The 13677-nt window shown below is 53.7% G+C and overlaps 3 protein-coding genes across 3 annotated transcripts; 1 reads left to right on the top strand and 2 right to left on the bottom strand.

The window, feature by feature from the left end:
* Positions 1 to 3754: 3754 nt before the first annotated feature.
* On the bottom strand, positions 3755 to 4876 carry CkaCkLH20_01712 (uncharacterized protein; the record flags this gene model as incomplete). Its single annotated transcript, XM_038884431.1, has 2 exons — positions 3755 to 4564; positions 4631 to 4876. The coding sequence occupies 2 exons, from the start codon at positions 4874 to 4876 to the stop codon at positions 3755 to 3757; spliced, it is 1056 nt and encodes a 351-aa protein (XP_038750131.1).
* A 671-nt stretch (positions 4877 to 5547) lies between these two features.
* Positions 5548 to 6349, top strand: CkaCkLH20_01711 (40s ribosomal protein s24; the record flags this gene model as incomplete). Its single annotated transcript, XM_038884430.1, has 3 exons — positions 5548 to 5630; positions 5867 to 6114; positions 6273 to 6349. 3 exons carry the CDS (start codon positions 5548 to 5550, stop codon positions 6347 to 6349), a joined length of 408 nt encoding a protein of 135 aa, XP_038750130.1.
* Positions 6350 to 10443: 4094 nt separating this feature from the next.
* CkaCkLH20_01710 (serine/threonine-protein kinase SSN3) lies at positions 10444 to 13498 on the bottom strand (the record flags this gene model as incomplete). The annotated part of the gene is made up of 2 exons (XM_038884429.1): positions 10444 to 11747; positions 13405 to 13498. 2 exons carry the CDS (start codon positions 13496 to 13498, stop codon positions 10444 to 10446), a joined length of 1398 nt encoding a protein of 465 aa, XP_038750129.1.
* Positions 13499 to 13677: the final 179 nt, after the last annotated feature.

Below are 13677 nucleotides of genomic sequence, written 5' to 3'. Positions count from 1 at the left end.
CCGTGACAACAGGAAGAACAACTTTCTTTGGGATCCGCTGGAGAGGGGAGACCTGGATTCAGAGAACCTGGGACCGGGGACCTTGGAGTGACTGACGGGAGTCTCGTAGGGAGGCGCCGGTGATGGTGGTGGTGGTGAGGGGAGCCCAACTACCTAATAATGGCGGCCGATAGCGTAAGACGGGATGGACGGGGGTGAGGGATGTCTGGGAAATGGTGTGTGGAGGGAGTACTCTCCACAACCCCTGGTCCAATTAATAGACCCGGTCCAGCCCGGATGGGAGGTGGATTGCGATACGAAGACAACTGACAAGCGCGCTGTCGTCTTCAATGCGTGTTTGTAGGCGCTGCCCACTCGATGCAAGACGGAGTTGGCAGATGGTGGATGCGGTTCGCTGCCGGTGGTGCAATAAACCGGTTCGATGTTGCGTTATCCAACCCAGGAATTCTGGGGACCGAGAGGGCACAGCATGCACCTAACACCTAGAATATGCAGCCAAAGTGTCCAAGGAGATGTCCAGTTGGTCCACGTCGAGGCTAGACCTTGCTCTGCTCTTGGATAGTGTGTAGGCCACGGATATTGATGGCACTATCTTTGGCACTTTTTTTTGGAGGGGACTCGGAACTTCGTCTGCTGCCCGGCTCGTCCTTGGAGGTCCCTTTGGAAGACCAATTTGGTGCCCTGATACGGGTCTACTGCCAAAAGGGGTGACGAGAGGGTGATGCGCAGGGTCGCGTCGGCGTGGCGCTGTTAGTGCAGCCTCGTGATACCGGCGATGCGGTTGGCGAGGATGATAACACAGTTGGATGATGAGGTGCGAGGGCCCCTGGAGGCGAATTCGACCTCAGCTGGCTGCCGCTAGCGCGTGCGTGTTCGTCGTGGCGGTTGCCGTCTTGCTGATGATGCGATACCAGAAGCTCTCTGGCGAATGGGAAACGGCCGCCCGAAGCTCTCAGCGTTGGGTTGGGGTTGGAGGCGAGGAGGTGCGCGAAGCTGATGTGATCGTGATGTCGTCGTTGCTGCTGCTGGGGCGTATGGCTGTGCGTCCTCGTGTCTGCGGGGCCGGATTGTTGTTGTTCTCGTGATTGTTGACTTAATTGCTGATGTTGATGTCGTCCGTGTCCAGGTTTATGCTGGATTTCCGAGGATTCGGGGTTGATCCAGGATATATCACAATGATACATAGCAATACAACTAATTTTGCTGGTAATAATATCGGGCGGTCTTGTCGGTTGTTTGGTGTTGACGACTCAGGCTTGCTGGACACTAAACCAGTGTCTCGGGGCTTGACTCTGATGAGGCTGGTGGCATTTTGTACTTCCCATCGCCAGGTCGCCAAATAAATTCCAATCCAACACACAGTGACGTACGTGCCTCACAAGGCCATGTGGCTCACCAGCCGCTTGGGGTCTCACACATGTATCGCGATCCCACGTTTTCCCTCTCCCTGCTTTTGTCCCGATGAGGTATTCCTCACGTATTCCTGGGGACACAGGGAGCCACTCTTTGCCCACGGGCCCGCTAACGCTCATGCTCTTTTGCTCCGAAGTGCTTTGAATAGAAGCTGGCCCGGCACAGCTTCCGAACAGCAGGGGAAAAAAGGTTATGGCCAATGCTATTGCTGGAGAAAATCATCTTCTGATAAGGGGATATCCTGTTTTCGGTCAAAAACGCGTGCTCGTGTTGCGGTAGATCTCTCTGGGCAGACTCCTTGATCAGCCTGCCCATGTTAGCCTATGATCTCAAGCGCGGACTGGCCTCGAGACGGCTTGAAATATGAGAGACAAACATGCCCCAGAAGCAGCCGCAACAGTGAGCGGTGAAGGGGTGTAAGAGCAAGTTTCTGGCGCTGGATTACGTAGGTAGTTTGGCTTTGACAGACACAACCCTCCTTGTGCGCGTATGGGTGTATGGATGTCATTCCAACACCACCATCTTGAGGCAGGCTTGCAAACGGACATAGGTCCAAAGGAGACGACTTCTTCTCTCGCTTCAGCCTGACGACGTCTGGGCTGCTAGTTGGCCGAAGCTGGGGAACTTCATCGTCAAATGATCGGGCGCGATCCGATTTTCCTGAAAATCCAGCCTCTGTGATCGGCGGCCGGTCTATGCAACCGCAGCCACGAGACCACCGAATGGCGGTTCGTACCTTGCAGAGAACTTCTCGGACCCCAACTGATGGAAGAGTGACTGACGGCCGATCCCAAGATTGTTGACAAGTCGCAAACCGCACACCCGACCACCTGTACCGAACAAATGATGGACTGATAAACGACAGGCCGGCCCATCATCTGAGCCTTTTGATCCTCATTCTCGGGGGCGGGCGCGATGACTTCATAGCTTCGTTTCAACGGCTTCACCCTGTTCGTCCCCCGCCTGCCCCTAACCCCCTTCTCCTGATTTCGATCGCACCCCGGCCGCGCCGTTTCCCGTCTCTTAGAGAAGGAAGCTCCCCAAGCTCTCAAAGCTCTCGAAACACAAAATGAAAAGTCCAGACCAGAATCCCGGCGGATTGGCAACGCCCTTGGTGCTCCCGGAGGGTGTCAACCCGCCCAATCATTGAGCTTCCAAGTCGCTATCAGTGTGATGGGTGAGCAAGGGTTGCGTTCCTTCGTGCGAGCCACAAGACCTGCAACGTCACCCAGGCCCAGATTTCGGTGGTCTCGCCATAATTGCCATTCCCGCCAGCAATTTCAGCCACATCATCAATGTCGACCAAATGACGTCCATCCGTCGAGCAGGCTTTCGCACATCGTGAACCGGAGCGTCGACTCCGTATCTCAGGGTCGGTCGCAGCCTTACGTAAATTCCGATCCCCATTGGATGGAGCATTTTTCCCTCGGTGCAGTGAATTGACTTTCGGGACTGAAGATTTGTTGTTGATGTTGAACCCCTCATCCCAAACGTTTGCGGTGACTTTGAACTCTCTCCACGCCCTGAGACTGCCGGAGCATCAGACCACATTCCTCCTGGAAGCCCCGGAATGCGGGGAAAGCTGGGGATGCATGAGGTTGACAGGCAATAACCTGATAATCAACTCGTTCGCGGAGGTCCCTGTGAATCTTATGATGGCGGAAAAGCTTAGGGTGAATGTTCGCGGCCCATGAGTGGTGTTACTCCTCATGAGCTGACTTTCGACCCCGACTATTCATCGTCCGGCCTTGGAAGAAGAAGCTCATGATTCGCTGTTCTGAGACGACATCCATCCTGGGGTCGTGAGATTTCCCCTCCATCACGGGTGAAGATTCCCATCTACCAGAGACGCATCTCGTTCCCACCTCAGCTTGGACCCTGCGTCTTGCATTCGCGCGCATCTCATCGTTGATCCTTGTCAACCTTACGATCTCCTCACCCTGATGGAGGCCATTCGGCGTCAGACCACTGGCAGACGTCGCTGATTAGGCCTTCGCGATCTCCTGCTTCACATGTTGACTTTGGTGAGATTACTGCCATCCCGTCAGACTCATTGTCGAAAGTTTCGGCATGCAGTCATTGCGCTAAGTTCTAAGTTATGCTGTCCAGACGACATCTATGTCGAAGCTCAGAATGGCCCTCGACAGAGAAGCCTAGCCTCTGTGCGGGAATGCATCGTCTTGACTGCTTTGCCTCCCGCAAGTTGCATATGCACGATGCCGAGCTTGAGTCTAAGGCAGTGTCTCGGACGCATGCATTGATACGCGTCAACGTTCCTGCCGCCGGTTATTCACCAACGACATGGCCTCACCCGAGTATCACGGTCGCTCGAGTGATGATCTCACCACATCACGCCTGTAGTTGACGGTGCAGACACTCGGCATATCCGAATAGGGACGCTATCGCTGTAAAACGGTCCCTGCTGTTGAGCTCTGGCAGGAATAGCGAAGTCGACGTAGTCCAAGCTCATGCCGCGCTGCCGGCAGCGGCCGCAGAAGGCCTCGAAAGTGACCTCGTTGCGCTGGGTAGCAGATATCAGAACTTCCACCGTAGGAAACAGGGAAAAGAGCTCTTCGAGCGTCGCGATAAGCGCCGGAATGACGCTCTTGTCGTACGTGATATCGGCTCCGATGACAACGTCAACGCTCTCGCCATTGTTCCACTGCTGGTCTTCTGTTCCGACCAAGGCATGTCCCCATCTCAGTTCCATTGGTCTGACGAGTTCGCTATCTTGAAGATCATTGAGGAAAAAGCTCTCGGGGAGGTTGTTGATAACATCATCAGACCCGTCCGAGGCAACGACACGAGCGGCGGCGAGGTGCTTGGCGCAGAGAATGGCCAGGTATCCCGTGCCTGCGCCAAGTTCTAGAACCCTTCTTCCCGTGATGATCTGCCGGTTGGCGCATAGGTATTGTCCAAGGTGCAACGCGGCTTCCCAGGTTCGGAGGCCTGTGGTGCCAGAAGCAGAGATCAGCGAGCGGGCCTCAAGCAGGGTGATGTCAGGTTTGGACGCCGCCTGATCTGATGAATGTTGCTCAATTCCACTGAGGTGATACGTGACATAGGACTTTTGCTGGACGGAAGACGCCTCGGAAGGGATTGGAGTTGCGAGAGACTCAGATAATGCTGTCATGAGATCTTCCGAAACCTCCTGAGCTTGGTTAGACGACTCGTCCAGGAACGTGTCGCGGAGTGTCACAGATTGAGAGGCACTTACATGCTGGTCCCAGTCCTCGATACTGGACTCGATTATCGCAACGAGCTCCTTGAGAGTTCGCAGTCGATATCGGGCTGGAGGAGCGTAACGTGGGCCTTCGTCTGAAAATAGCCTCTTGTAGATTGCATTCTGGGCTGTTGGTTCTCGGATAACCTGGGCGGGTGGGTAATCAAGCGTTGCCTCGAGCTGGAGATATTGGGAGCAGAGCCGATTGACGGAGTCGTCTGATGTAGAATGCAAGGCCATCTTGAGCGGGACTGGTGAGTTTGACGTTGATCGATGTAGTCGGCAGTGAGGGTATCGTGATACCCGATTTGGCGGGGTACGTGATGAAGTGATGTATGCAGCTGACAGCAAAAAATATCGAGACAGTCAGTGTCCTGAAATGAAATGTGGCAAGATCGAATCCGCAAATTTTTGGAAGTATCAAAGTCAGGAATGAAAGACCTCCAGAAGAATAGGAAGAGCCATCAAGTGACCAATATCAAGAAAGGCAGTCATTGACTTCAACAAGAATAGGCAGGTTCACGATCCATCAATCCTGCTGAGTCAGAAGGGACGGTCGGACCGTACAAACACAGTGCCCGTTCCCGTCCTTCCCCTTCTCGATTTTTTTTAATTTTCTATTTTTTCCAGACGTCGCCATTCGCCGAGACGCCACGCAGTCACATGATTTCCTCTCAAACGGAAGGCAGCCCCACGTGACCCTCCGACTCACTCCTTCTGTGCGTGCTGAGGCCGTGCACGGACTCTTTCAGGGCTTCTGCCCAATTCCCGCCCACCCGTCTCGCTTAGCATTTCTCCTCCAAGGTTTGTGTGGTCTGTCTCCCATCCAGCGACTTTGACGATATCACACCTCTCGACTTTCTGTCTCCAGCGTCAACCCTCTCGACAGACAGATCAGCCCAACCGCGAAGATGGCGGACGTCGACACCCCCGTCACCCTGCGAACTCGCAAGTTCATCCGTAACCCCCTGCTTGGCCGTAAGCAGATGGTCGTGTGAGTTTGCCCCTCAGATCCTTTTCCCTCCCCCGCGAGAACACCGAAGAAAAGAAGAGCGATGCGACATCACGACGCGAAACAAATCATCAATCCGCCAACCGATTCTCGATACATCATCAACTGTGGTCCGACGGGCGCATATTTCGAAGAGGACGCGGGCGCGTGGGATTCGCGAGACACGGAGGGAAAAAATTTCGAGACAGGAACTTTGCGTGCTGACTGCCCGCGCACAGTGACATCCTCCACCCCGGCCGCGCCAACATCTCCAAGGATGAGCTCCGCGAGAAGCTTGGCTCCCTCTACAAGGCCACCAAGGACCAGATCAACGTCTTCGGCCTCCGCACCCAGTTCGGTGGTGGCAAGACCACCGGCTTCGCCCTCGTCTACGACTCCCCCGAGGCCATGAAGAAGTTCGAGCCCCACTACAGACTGGTCCGCGTTGGCCAGGCCAACAAGATCGAGAAGGCCAGCAGACAGCAGCGTACGTCGAAACCCCTTTGTCACTCCGGGATATCGAAAGGCTTGCCAGCGGTTGGATGTGTCTTTGACCGTCCCTCTGCTGCTGGGCCGACAGATGTTCCGGGTGGCGACACCATCAAACTTGGAGAAGCAGTGGCTGACTCTACCCGCGCTCTACAGGCAAGCAGCGCAAGAACCGCCAGAAGACTCTGCGCGGAACGGCGAAGGTCAAGGGTGCCAAGAAGAAGAAGGAATAAGCGGTTCGCCTTGTTGCCTAGGGTCAGGGCGCATGAGGGATTCCCCGGATCATCCGCACCGTGGACGGCGTTGGTGGTACATCAAAATGAAAAATGTCGTCGACTTGGGCTCGTGTGTTCCTTGGGGGGTTCCTTATTTCATGGGGTCATCCATCCGGCTGCGGCTTTGTGCATTATTCGACGAAGAAACAATGCGGCTTTTGCATCATCCCTTGTGTCTTCGGCTGGGTTGGTCGGAGCACATAAAATACTAGAGTCTACGCGGCGTGAAAGGGGGAATGGGTTCATGATTCTCTCAAATATGAAATGCATCAAAACAACCGTATGCTTTGGTTCCCCAATCTCTTGACCCTGATGTTGTCGTACGTGGATTGCTGTGATGAACTTTACTCAAGACGTTGGGTTGGAGAGTGGAATCATCCTCCACGTCTCCACCTCCGATCTCGTGGAGACCTGTCTCCACGATGGCTTGACCTTCGGCGGCTGTTACCCAAGCCTTTGGTCATCCAACGCCAGCTTTCCCCAAGATGCCGTACCTTCACATGCCACATCATTTGACCTGGCATATCACTCTACAAACAAGACACGCTCATGTCATGGTTGTGTCAAGGATGTTCGACCAGTGTTCCGTGGTCTTGTCAGCACAAAACCCCGAAGCAAGACAGCAGCTGGTCTGCCAATCGGGCCCGGGGCAACTCACTTTATGCGGCCATAATGAGCAGTATCGATTTGGCTGGCCCTTAGATTTCTTAATTGGTCTCACTTCATGAGTGTAGAAGGCGGCCGCGGCTGGTCTACTCCCGCTATTCCTAAAACGCTGTTCACCAGCGCTCCTGACCGTCAGTTACCATCTCGGTGTTCACCGCGTTTCCCTTCAGCTCTCAGATATAAAGATAGATGTGGTAGCATTCTTCGGGTGACTTCTTCAGGTGACTGATTTGGACCGATTGATCGACAGTTCAACTCTCTTCTTTTGCTGCAGCCATTTCAGGTCCTCTTCGGCGAACGAGCTAGCCCCAGCTGTCCACTGGAGAGTCACGCAATTCATACAAGAATACATTACAGATAGTGTCATCGAAGAAGGACAACTTCCGTTCTGACAATATGCGTAGCCGAGAGCCTTGCTCATCAATTAGTGATGCGCAAACTTGGGGATATTCTGATATGATGCTTCCATTCGCCAAACCAGGATGGCCGAAGATTTCCTGCGCCTTTGCATTGGCTCCCATTCTCATAGCTCAAGATATTCATCCCCGGGGGAAGTCTCTAGATGGTACCGCACCTCCCACAACCATATATGGCTGTCCAAATGGCCAGTATTGCAAAATGAGAGCTTCCAGTCCTCGAGCCAAGTACGGAGAAACCTCTCATATGCAGTGCTGAGTGATTCGATAGACAATGTCAAGAGTTGCAGGTGTCATGCTATTGAGATGATGCTGGCTTTGAAATTCGCTCTTGACTATAAGAAACAGGTGACTAGGCTGGCCGAGTATGTCTCCTCACCATCAATGTCTACAATCACCAGCACCTGGGTACGACAAGGTCTCCAATCCATCCGTATGAAGATCTCTTGAAGTACAGACTGTGAAGACGAAACAGGCCGTACTCCAAGAAACCGGTTCTTGTCCCGCGTCCTTGACCGTTGTCTCTACCAGTGTATACATTTGCATAACTCGAATGCATTTCGAAACAGCATCAATAGAGACCCAGGGCACTGTTATTCAAGCCGAACAGGAACGTCCTCTGCTACGAATGGCATTACCAGAGCAAAGGTGGTAGAAATCATCACAAGTTTGGAGTCGTGTCAAGAAAGTACATTCAACATCAAGAGCTTATTTGTAAGTTTCTTCTCTTGGGCCGGGTCTCTATAGAAACTGTCATGATGGAAAACCACTTTGTCCACCTTCAGACCACCGGAGTTGGCGAGATGGGGAGCGCTTGGCAGATCGTCTGCTCTGGGTTCTTGGGAATCTATACATCATACCTATAAAGCACTAACAAACCATACACGTCGTCTGGGAGGCGACGAGCAAAGACAAATTATGTCGGCCAAGTTGCGATGAACTCCTTCGTCGGCGAAGCTATCCATTCACATACGTGAGACACAGGCCGAGCCAGATAGCTCATCATCTCGAACTGTTTCTGCGCCTCGACCCCTCTCTGTCCAATTTCATCTCTGCCTGTGTATTCTTCAGAGGGTCTCAAGAAAGCTGAAGAGGTGGCAACAACACTGGATGTACAACTGGTTCAGAACGAAGGGAATACCGGCGATGCCTAGAACATGATGAAGAAGCCTCCCGACACGTGCCAGACACTAACCAAGGGCGGCAAACTCGTTTTTGAATAGCAACAACTCACCCAATATATTGAAGTATTCCTTTGTCTATCAACTGCAAGACTGTGTTTCCGATAAGTTAAAACCAGCCGCGATGTTCTAGTTCTTGGAGGAATGATTAACACAAATAAAAAAGAGAAAGTTATAAATACGGGATGTTTTCACCAAGAAACGAAATTCAGTAACGATAGGCCCTGTTTTGAGACTGATCGATGTAATCATGGTTTCCTCAAGGTGCAATACGATCCAGATGCCATCATATTCGAGTCTCACAAGTCACAACGAGCCTCCAACTACAACTACTTCATAAACGCCAATGACATGCGGTTCTGTTTCTCACCTACGTCCTTCTTCACCACTAGTCGTGTATTCAACAGACTCAACTCAAACACGTGACCTTGGACAAACATTATGCCTCATACCTAACGGCCAATCCCATTCGAGAAGAACACTCGCCAGCAGTCAATTCACTTCTGCTCCCGGGGCGCCAATCGCCAGATCACACTTTCTCGAGAAATGACCTGATCCCGAGCTTGAATGAGGAGCAGCCATCGACGTCGTCTTTTAAGACGAACCCGTAACAGAAACTTCGGCTTAGACTATTACAAACGCCGATATCACGACATCATACTTCGTTTCATCGACAAACCAGTGCTCTGGAGCCATCGGAAGAATTCAATGAGAGATTACATATTTAAATGCACTACTTGTGCCTTCTCTGACTACTAGCCATGCCTTCGAGGATGAACTCTTCGGTAGCACATGGTTCTTGATGTAGGGTAATGGACCCCGTATCGTTGACTGGCCGCGATGCCTCTGGACCTCTCCACAGTCTATGTATTTGAAAACAAAGGATGATTGAGCAAGCTGCTTATGGCTCGCCATCTTCGTCGCGTATCTCTGCCGCCGGCCGAGTATCCCGTACGTATATCCAACTCAAACGACGTGGTTTCACATCAACAAAGTCGGCGGTATCGCTCGATAAGAACATGAATGATGCCCTAGAACGAGATGTCGAGTACCGAGGGCCTTCATCCCGAAACCGGCGAGTGCGAAATGGAATGTATTTCCGGCTGTTCATCGAGAGGATGATGACTGCGATGGACACGTATTAATTTATAGTCTTTGCTTGGGGTTCTCTTAAATCTTATGCCGAGGTCTCGATGCGATCCCGTCACACCGAGAATCCTTGCCAAAAAGGCGTCTGTCCGAGATTCTTCATTATCGAGGCCACTCCAAGTTCTTATAGAAGACAGTACAAGCCCATGCCATATTCTCTTGCAACGACGACCTGGTAGGTCGATGCCATTTGCCACTGATGTTCACACGAAAGAAGAATGAGAAAACGCATCCACTTCCTGGTTCATCTCGCTGACTGTCCACACAAGCAGCCGTCCATCACCGCCTACTCAGAACATAGCCCAGTGCATCTCCCTTCTGCCTCTTTCTCCTCTCGTCTCCGTCAGTGTATTCGTGCTGTTTCGTCGACGAGAATTCCGTGCGCAGCGGCGGCTGGAGCTGAATGTCCAGATCTCGATGAGGCGAGGCGTCGAGTGAAATCATGCCATGTTCGGACCAACATCGGGCGCTACCTCACTACTTGCCCAGAAAACCCTCAATTCACGGCCTCTCCTACCTCATAGATATACTGATTCTAACACACTGGTATCCATGCAAAACCAATAACGCCAATCCCATGCAATTATATCAATCCCGACCAAGAAAACGCCATTTCAAAAACTAGCTCCCCCCAACCCCCTCACATCTCCTTCATCCTCTTCACAGGCCTCGCCAACGAATCATCCGGCAACCCGCTCCTCTTCGTCCCCGGCAGACTACTCGTCCTGATATCGTTGTCGTCCTGACTCACCCTCCGATGCGGGTACTCGTTCTTCAGCCCCTCGAAACAGTGCGTGTGCAGCTTGTCCCCCGTCGAGAAGAACGGGTGCTGCAGCGCCTTCGCCGCCGTCAGCCGCTCCACGGGGTCGTATTCCAGCAGGCTCGCGAGCAGCTTGTACCCCTCGACACCCAGACTCGACAGCGGCGCGCTGCCCTGCGGCGCCGACGTGGCGCTGCTGGACGCGCCCTGCGAGATGGTGCTGTAGTACCACTTCTCGAGGTTGGACCCGCTCGCCGGCGGCGGCTGCTGGTGGTGATGGTGGTGGCCGTGGTGGCCGCGATGGTGAGGGTGGTGGTGCGGCGTCATGGGCGGCTGCAGCGTCGCGAGCTGGGAGTACTCGGGCATGGCGGTGAGCAGCGGCCAGCGGTCCTTGGTGGGCAGGCCCATGATGTCGACGATCTTCTGCATCTGGTTGCGCTGGAAGGGGACCGTCTTCTTGCTGTCCATCTTGGCCTCCTCACCCTTGAAGATGGGACGCAGCGAGAGGAGCTCGGCCATGATGCAGCCGACGGCCCACATGTCGATGGCGGGGGTGTAGTGTCTCGATCCGAGGATGAGCTCGGGCGCGCGGTACCAGATCGTCACGACAACTTTGTCGCCGCTGAATAGGGAGTGCAGCGGCTTGTCAAACCGCCTGGCCAGTCCCAGATCGCCGATCTTGACCTCGCCGGCCGAGGTGACCATGATGTTCGCGGGCTTCAGATCGCGGTGCAGGACCCAGTTGGCGTGGAGGTACTGGCAGCCGTTGAGGAGCTGGAACATGATGCTCTTGACGGTGTGCGGGGGGATGGGGTGGCGCGGGTTCTGGGTGTGGTGGTGGATGATCTGCAGCAGGTCGTGCTCGGCGTACTCGAAGACCATGAAGATGCACTTGTCCTCGAGGATGATCTCGATAAGCTTGATGACGTTGGCGTGCTTCAGCTCGCTGCACAGCGACATCTCGCGGATGGCGGATTGTGAGATGCCCGTGTACGAGACCTGCTCACCCTCCTTGTCGGGCTTGAACTTCTTGATGGCGAACTCGCCGGGCTGGCCCTGGCGGCCGAGGGCCTTGTAGACGCGGCCATAGGTTCCGGACGAGATGAAGCCGACGACCTTGTAGCGCTCAATAACGCGGACCTTTGGCTGGTAGTTGATGTGCCCTACGCCGCGGTCTGCTGGGTCTGTGAGATGCGGTTAGTATGACGTGAGGTCTGAGATGTGGAGACTTTTCGAACTCGGAGTGAGATCTGGGGATAACAAATACAGGAATTGTGACTATGACTGTGCAGGCCGCCGTAGCCGATGCCCCTCCACATGGTGAGGACGTATGCAGGATGAAGACGGGGAGGACTGAAATGACAGTATAAAGACAGGCGAGAGAGAGGATTTTAAAAACACAATATGCACTCGCTCTACACACGACACATGTCTCTCTCCCGTGTTGTTCCTTGTCCGAGAGGATGAGATGAGGTGAGACTCTCGCAGCGACGCAGGGCTGATATGAGAGACAATCACAGAGACGAGGAGGCACAGGACAGGACGAAGGCAAGCTCAGGCAAGAAAGCTCACCGCCGATCTAGGTACAGGCCTCGGGACTGGGGGCTGAATGAGGCAACGGGCTGGAGAAGCTCGCGGGGTTCGGGCGCCTCTAAGCTTTAAACAAGCCGATGACTTCAGCCAGTCCGGTCCAGCCAGCGGAAGCGCAGCGGAAGAATGCAGCCTGCCACCTGCCGAAACACGCAGCTGGGAAGACCTGGGTGTGGTTCGCCTTTCCGCGCTCCGCCTGGGCGTTCGTGTGAGATGCGATGGGGGGAGTATTTAAAGGGGGAGGAAAAGGGTGTAGTGGAGAACGGAAAGGATGGAAAAAAAGAACAGTGACAAGAAGAGACGAGACGCGAACGCAACGCAAAGCGCAGGGCCCCCGAAAAAGATATGCAAAAGGTAAGTTGGGTCGTGGGCGGGATTCCCGGCAGGATGGGATAGGAGGGGAAAATACTAGGATCGGGATGCGAAAGGATGTGAACTGGGGTTGTAGATGAATGGGTGCGTAAGGCGAAGGTGATGTGAGCTCACACGTCAAGCTATTTGACGATTAGAGACTCGGGGGATGAGATGGGGAAAGGGTGGTCAGAATGCAGCCTGAGAGCCCACGTAACGACGGTCCCGATCCCTGAGAGCTGATCAGATGTTTCTCCAAATGCTCTGTAACCAGCGTACGTCTGCAGCTGTGTTGCAAGAGCTAGCGAGTGGCAGGCAAAGCAGAGAGAGGTGTGTGTATGAGTGTGTGCAGTGCAGTGCAGTGTAGTGTGCAGGATCAGGAGTGGGAGGGTTGCATACGGCGAGATACGATTCGATGCACAATGGAAGACGGATGGGACGCCGGCTGGGGGTGGACCGACGATCGACGACGTGGAGAGGAGAATGTGAAATTGTGGATAAAACGAAATTGTAAAGAAACCAATGCGGAATGGGAAATTCGGCGGCGGCGGCGGGATGATGGACGGGATGTGATTAGACGGAGGTATCCGAAGACGAATGTATATCATCTCGCATTTCCCCGTCATATTCGGACTTGTATCTTCACCGCTGACATTCTCGCTCAACTGTTTTTTATCATGTCGCCCGTCGCTTGACTCTTGCGCTTATCCGCCTTTGCCCCAAACAACACACTGACGACAACTCGAGTCAGGTGAGAGGGCAAAATCGGGGAAGAAGGAGTAAGGCAAGGCAAAAAGCGTCTGGGCAACCGACCACAGACGGAGTTCACCGATCGTGTATGGTGTAATAATGTACGACGAGTTGGAACCGAACCACAAGCAAACATCGAATAAAACTCACCTTCAAAGGCGGCCTGGACGCTCCGCTTCAACGTGCCCGTCCGTACCGAGCTGGGGCCAGAGGCGACAGAAGGCGGGTTCGTCAGACTCATCATCCGACGGCAATGACGGTGAAGCTGTGGCTGAATGTGGTGATCCGTACGATGGTCCCTGCAATTGTGGGAATTTTTGATGTGTCCTGTATCCAAACAAGTCCGCTGCTCCAAAGTTCCAAAACGACCCCCAACGCCGTTATCCGCGTGAGCGTTTTTCTTCTGTATTCTGCCTGAGGCTG

This window comes from Colletotrichum karsti (assembly GCF_011947395.1).
Source record: "Colletotrichum karsti strain CkLH20 chromosome Unknown Scaffold4, whole genome shotgun sequence".
NCBI lineage: Eukaryota > Fungi > Ascomycota > Sordariomycetes > Glomerellales > Glomerellaceae > Colletotrichum > Colletotrichum karsti.
Note: the sequence above shows the minus strand (reverse complement) of the source record. Positions and strands in the feature narration are given on the sequence as shown.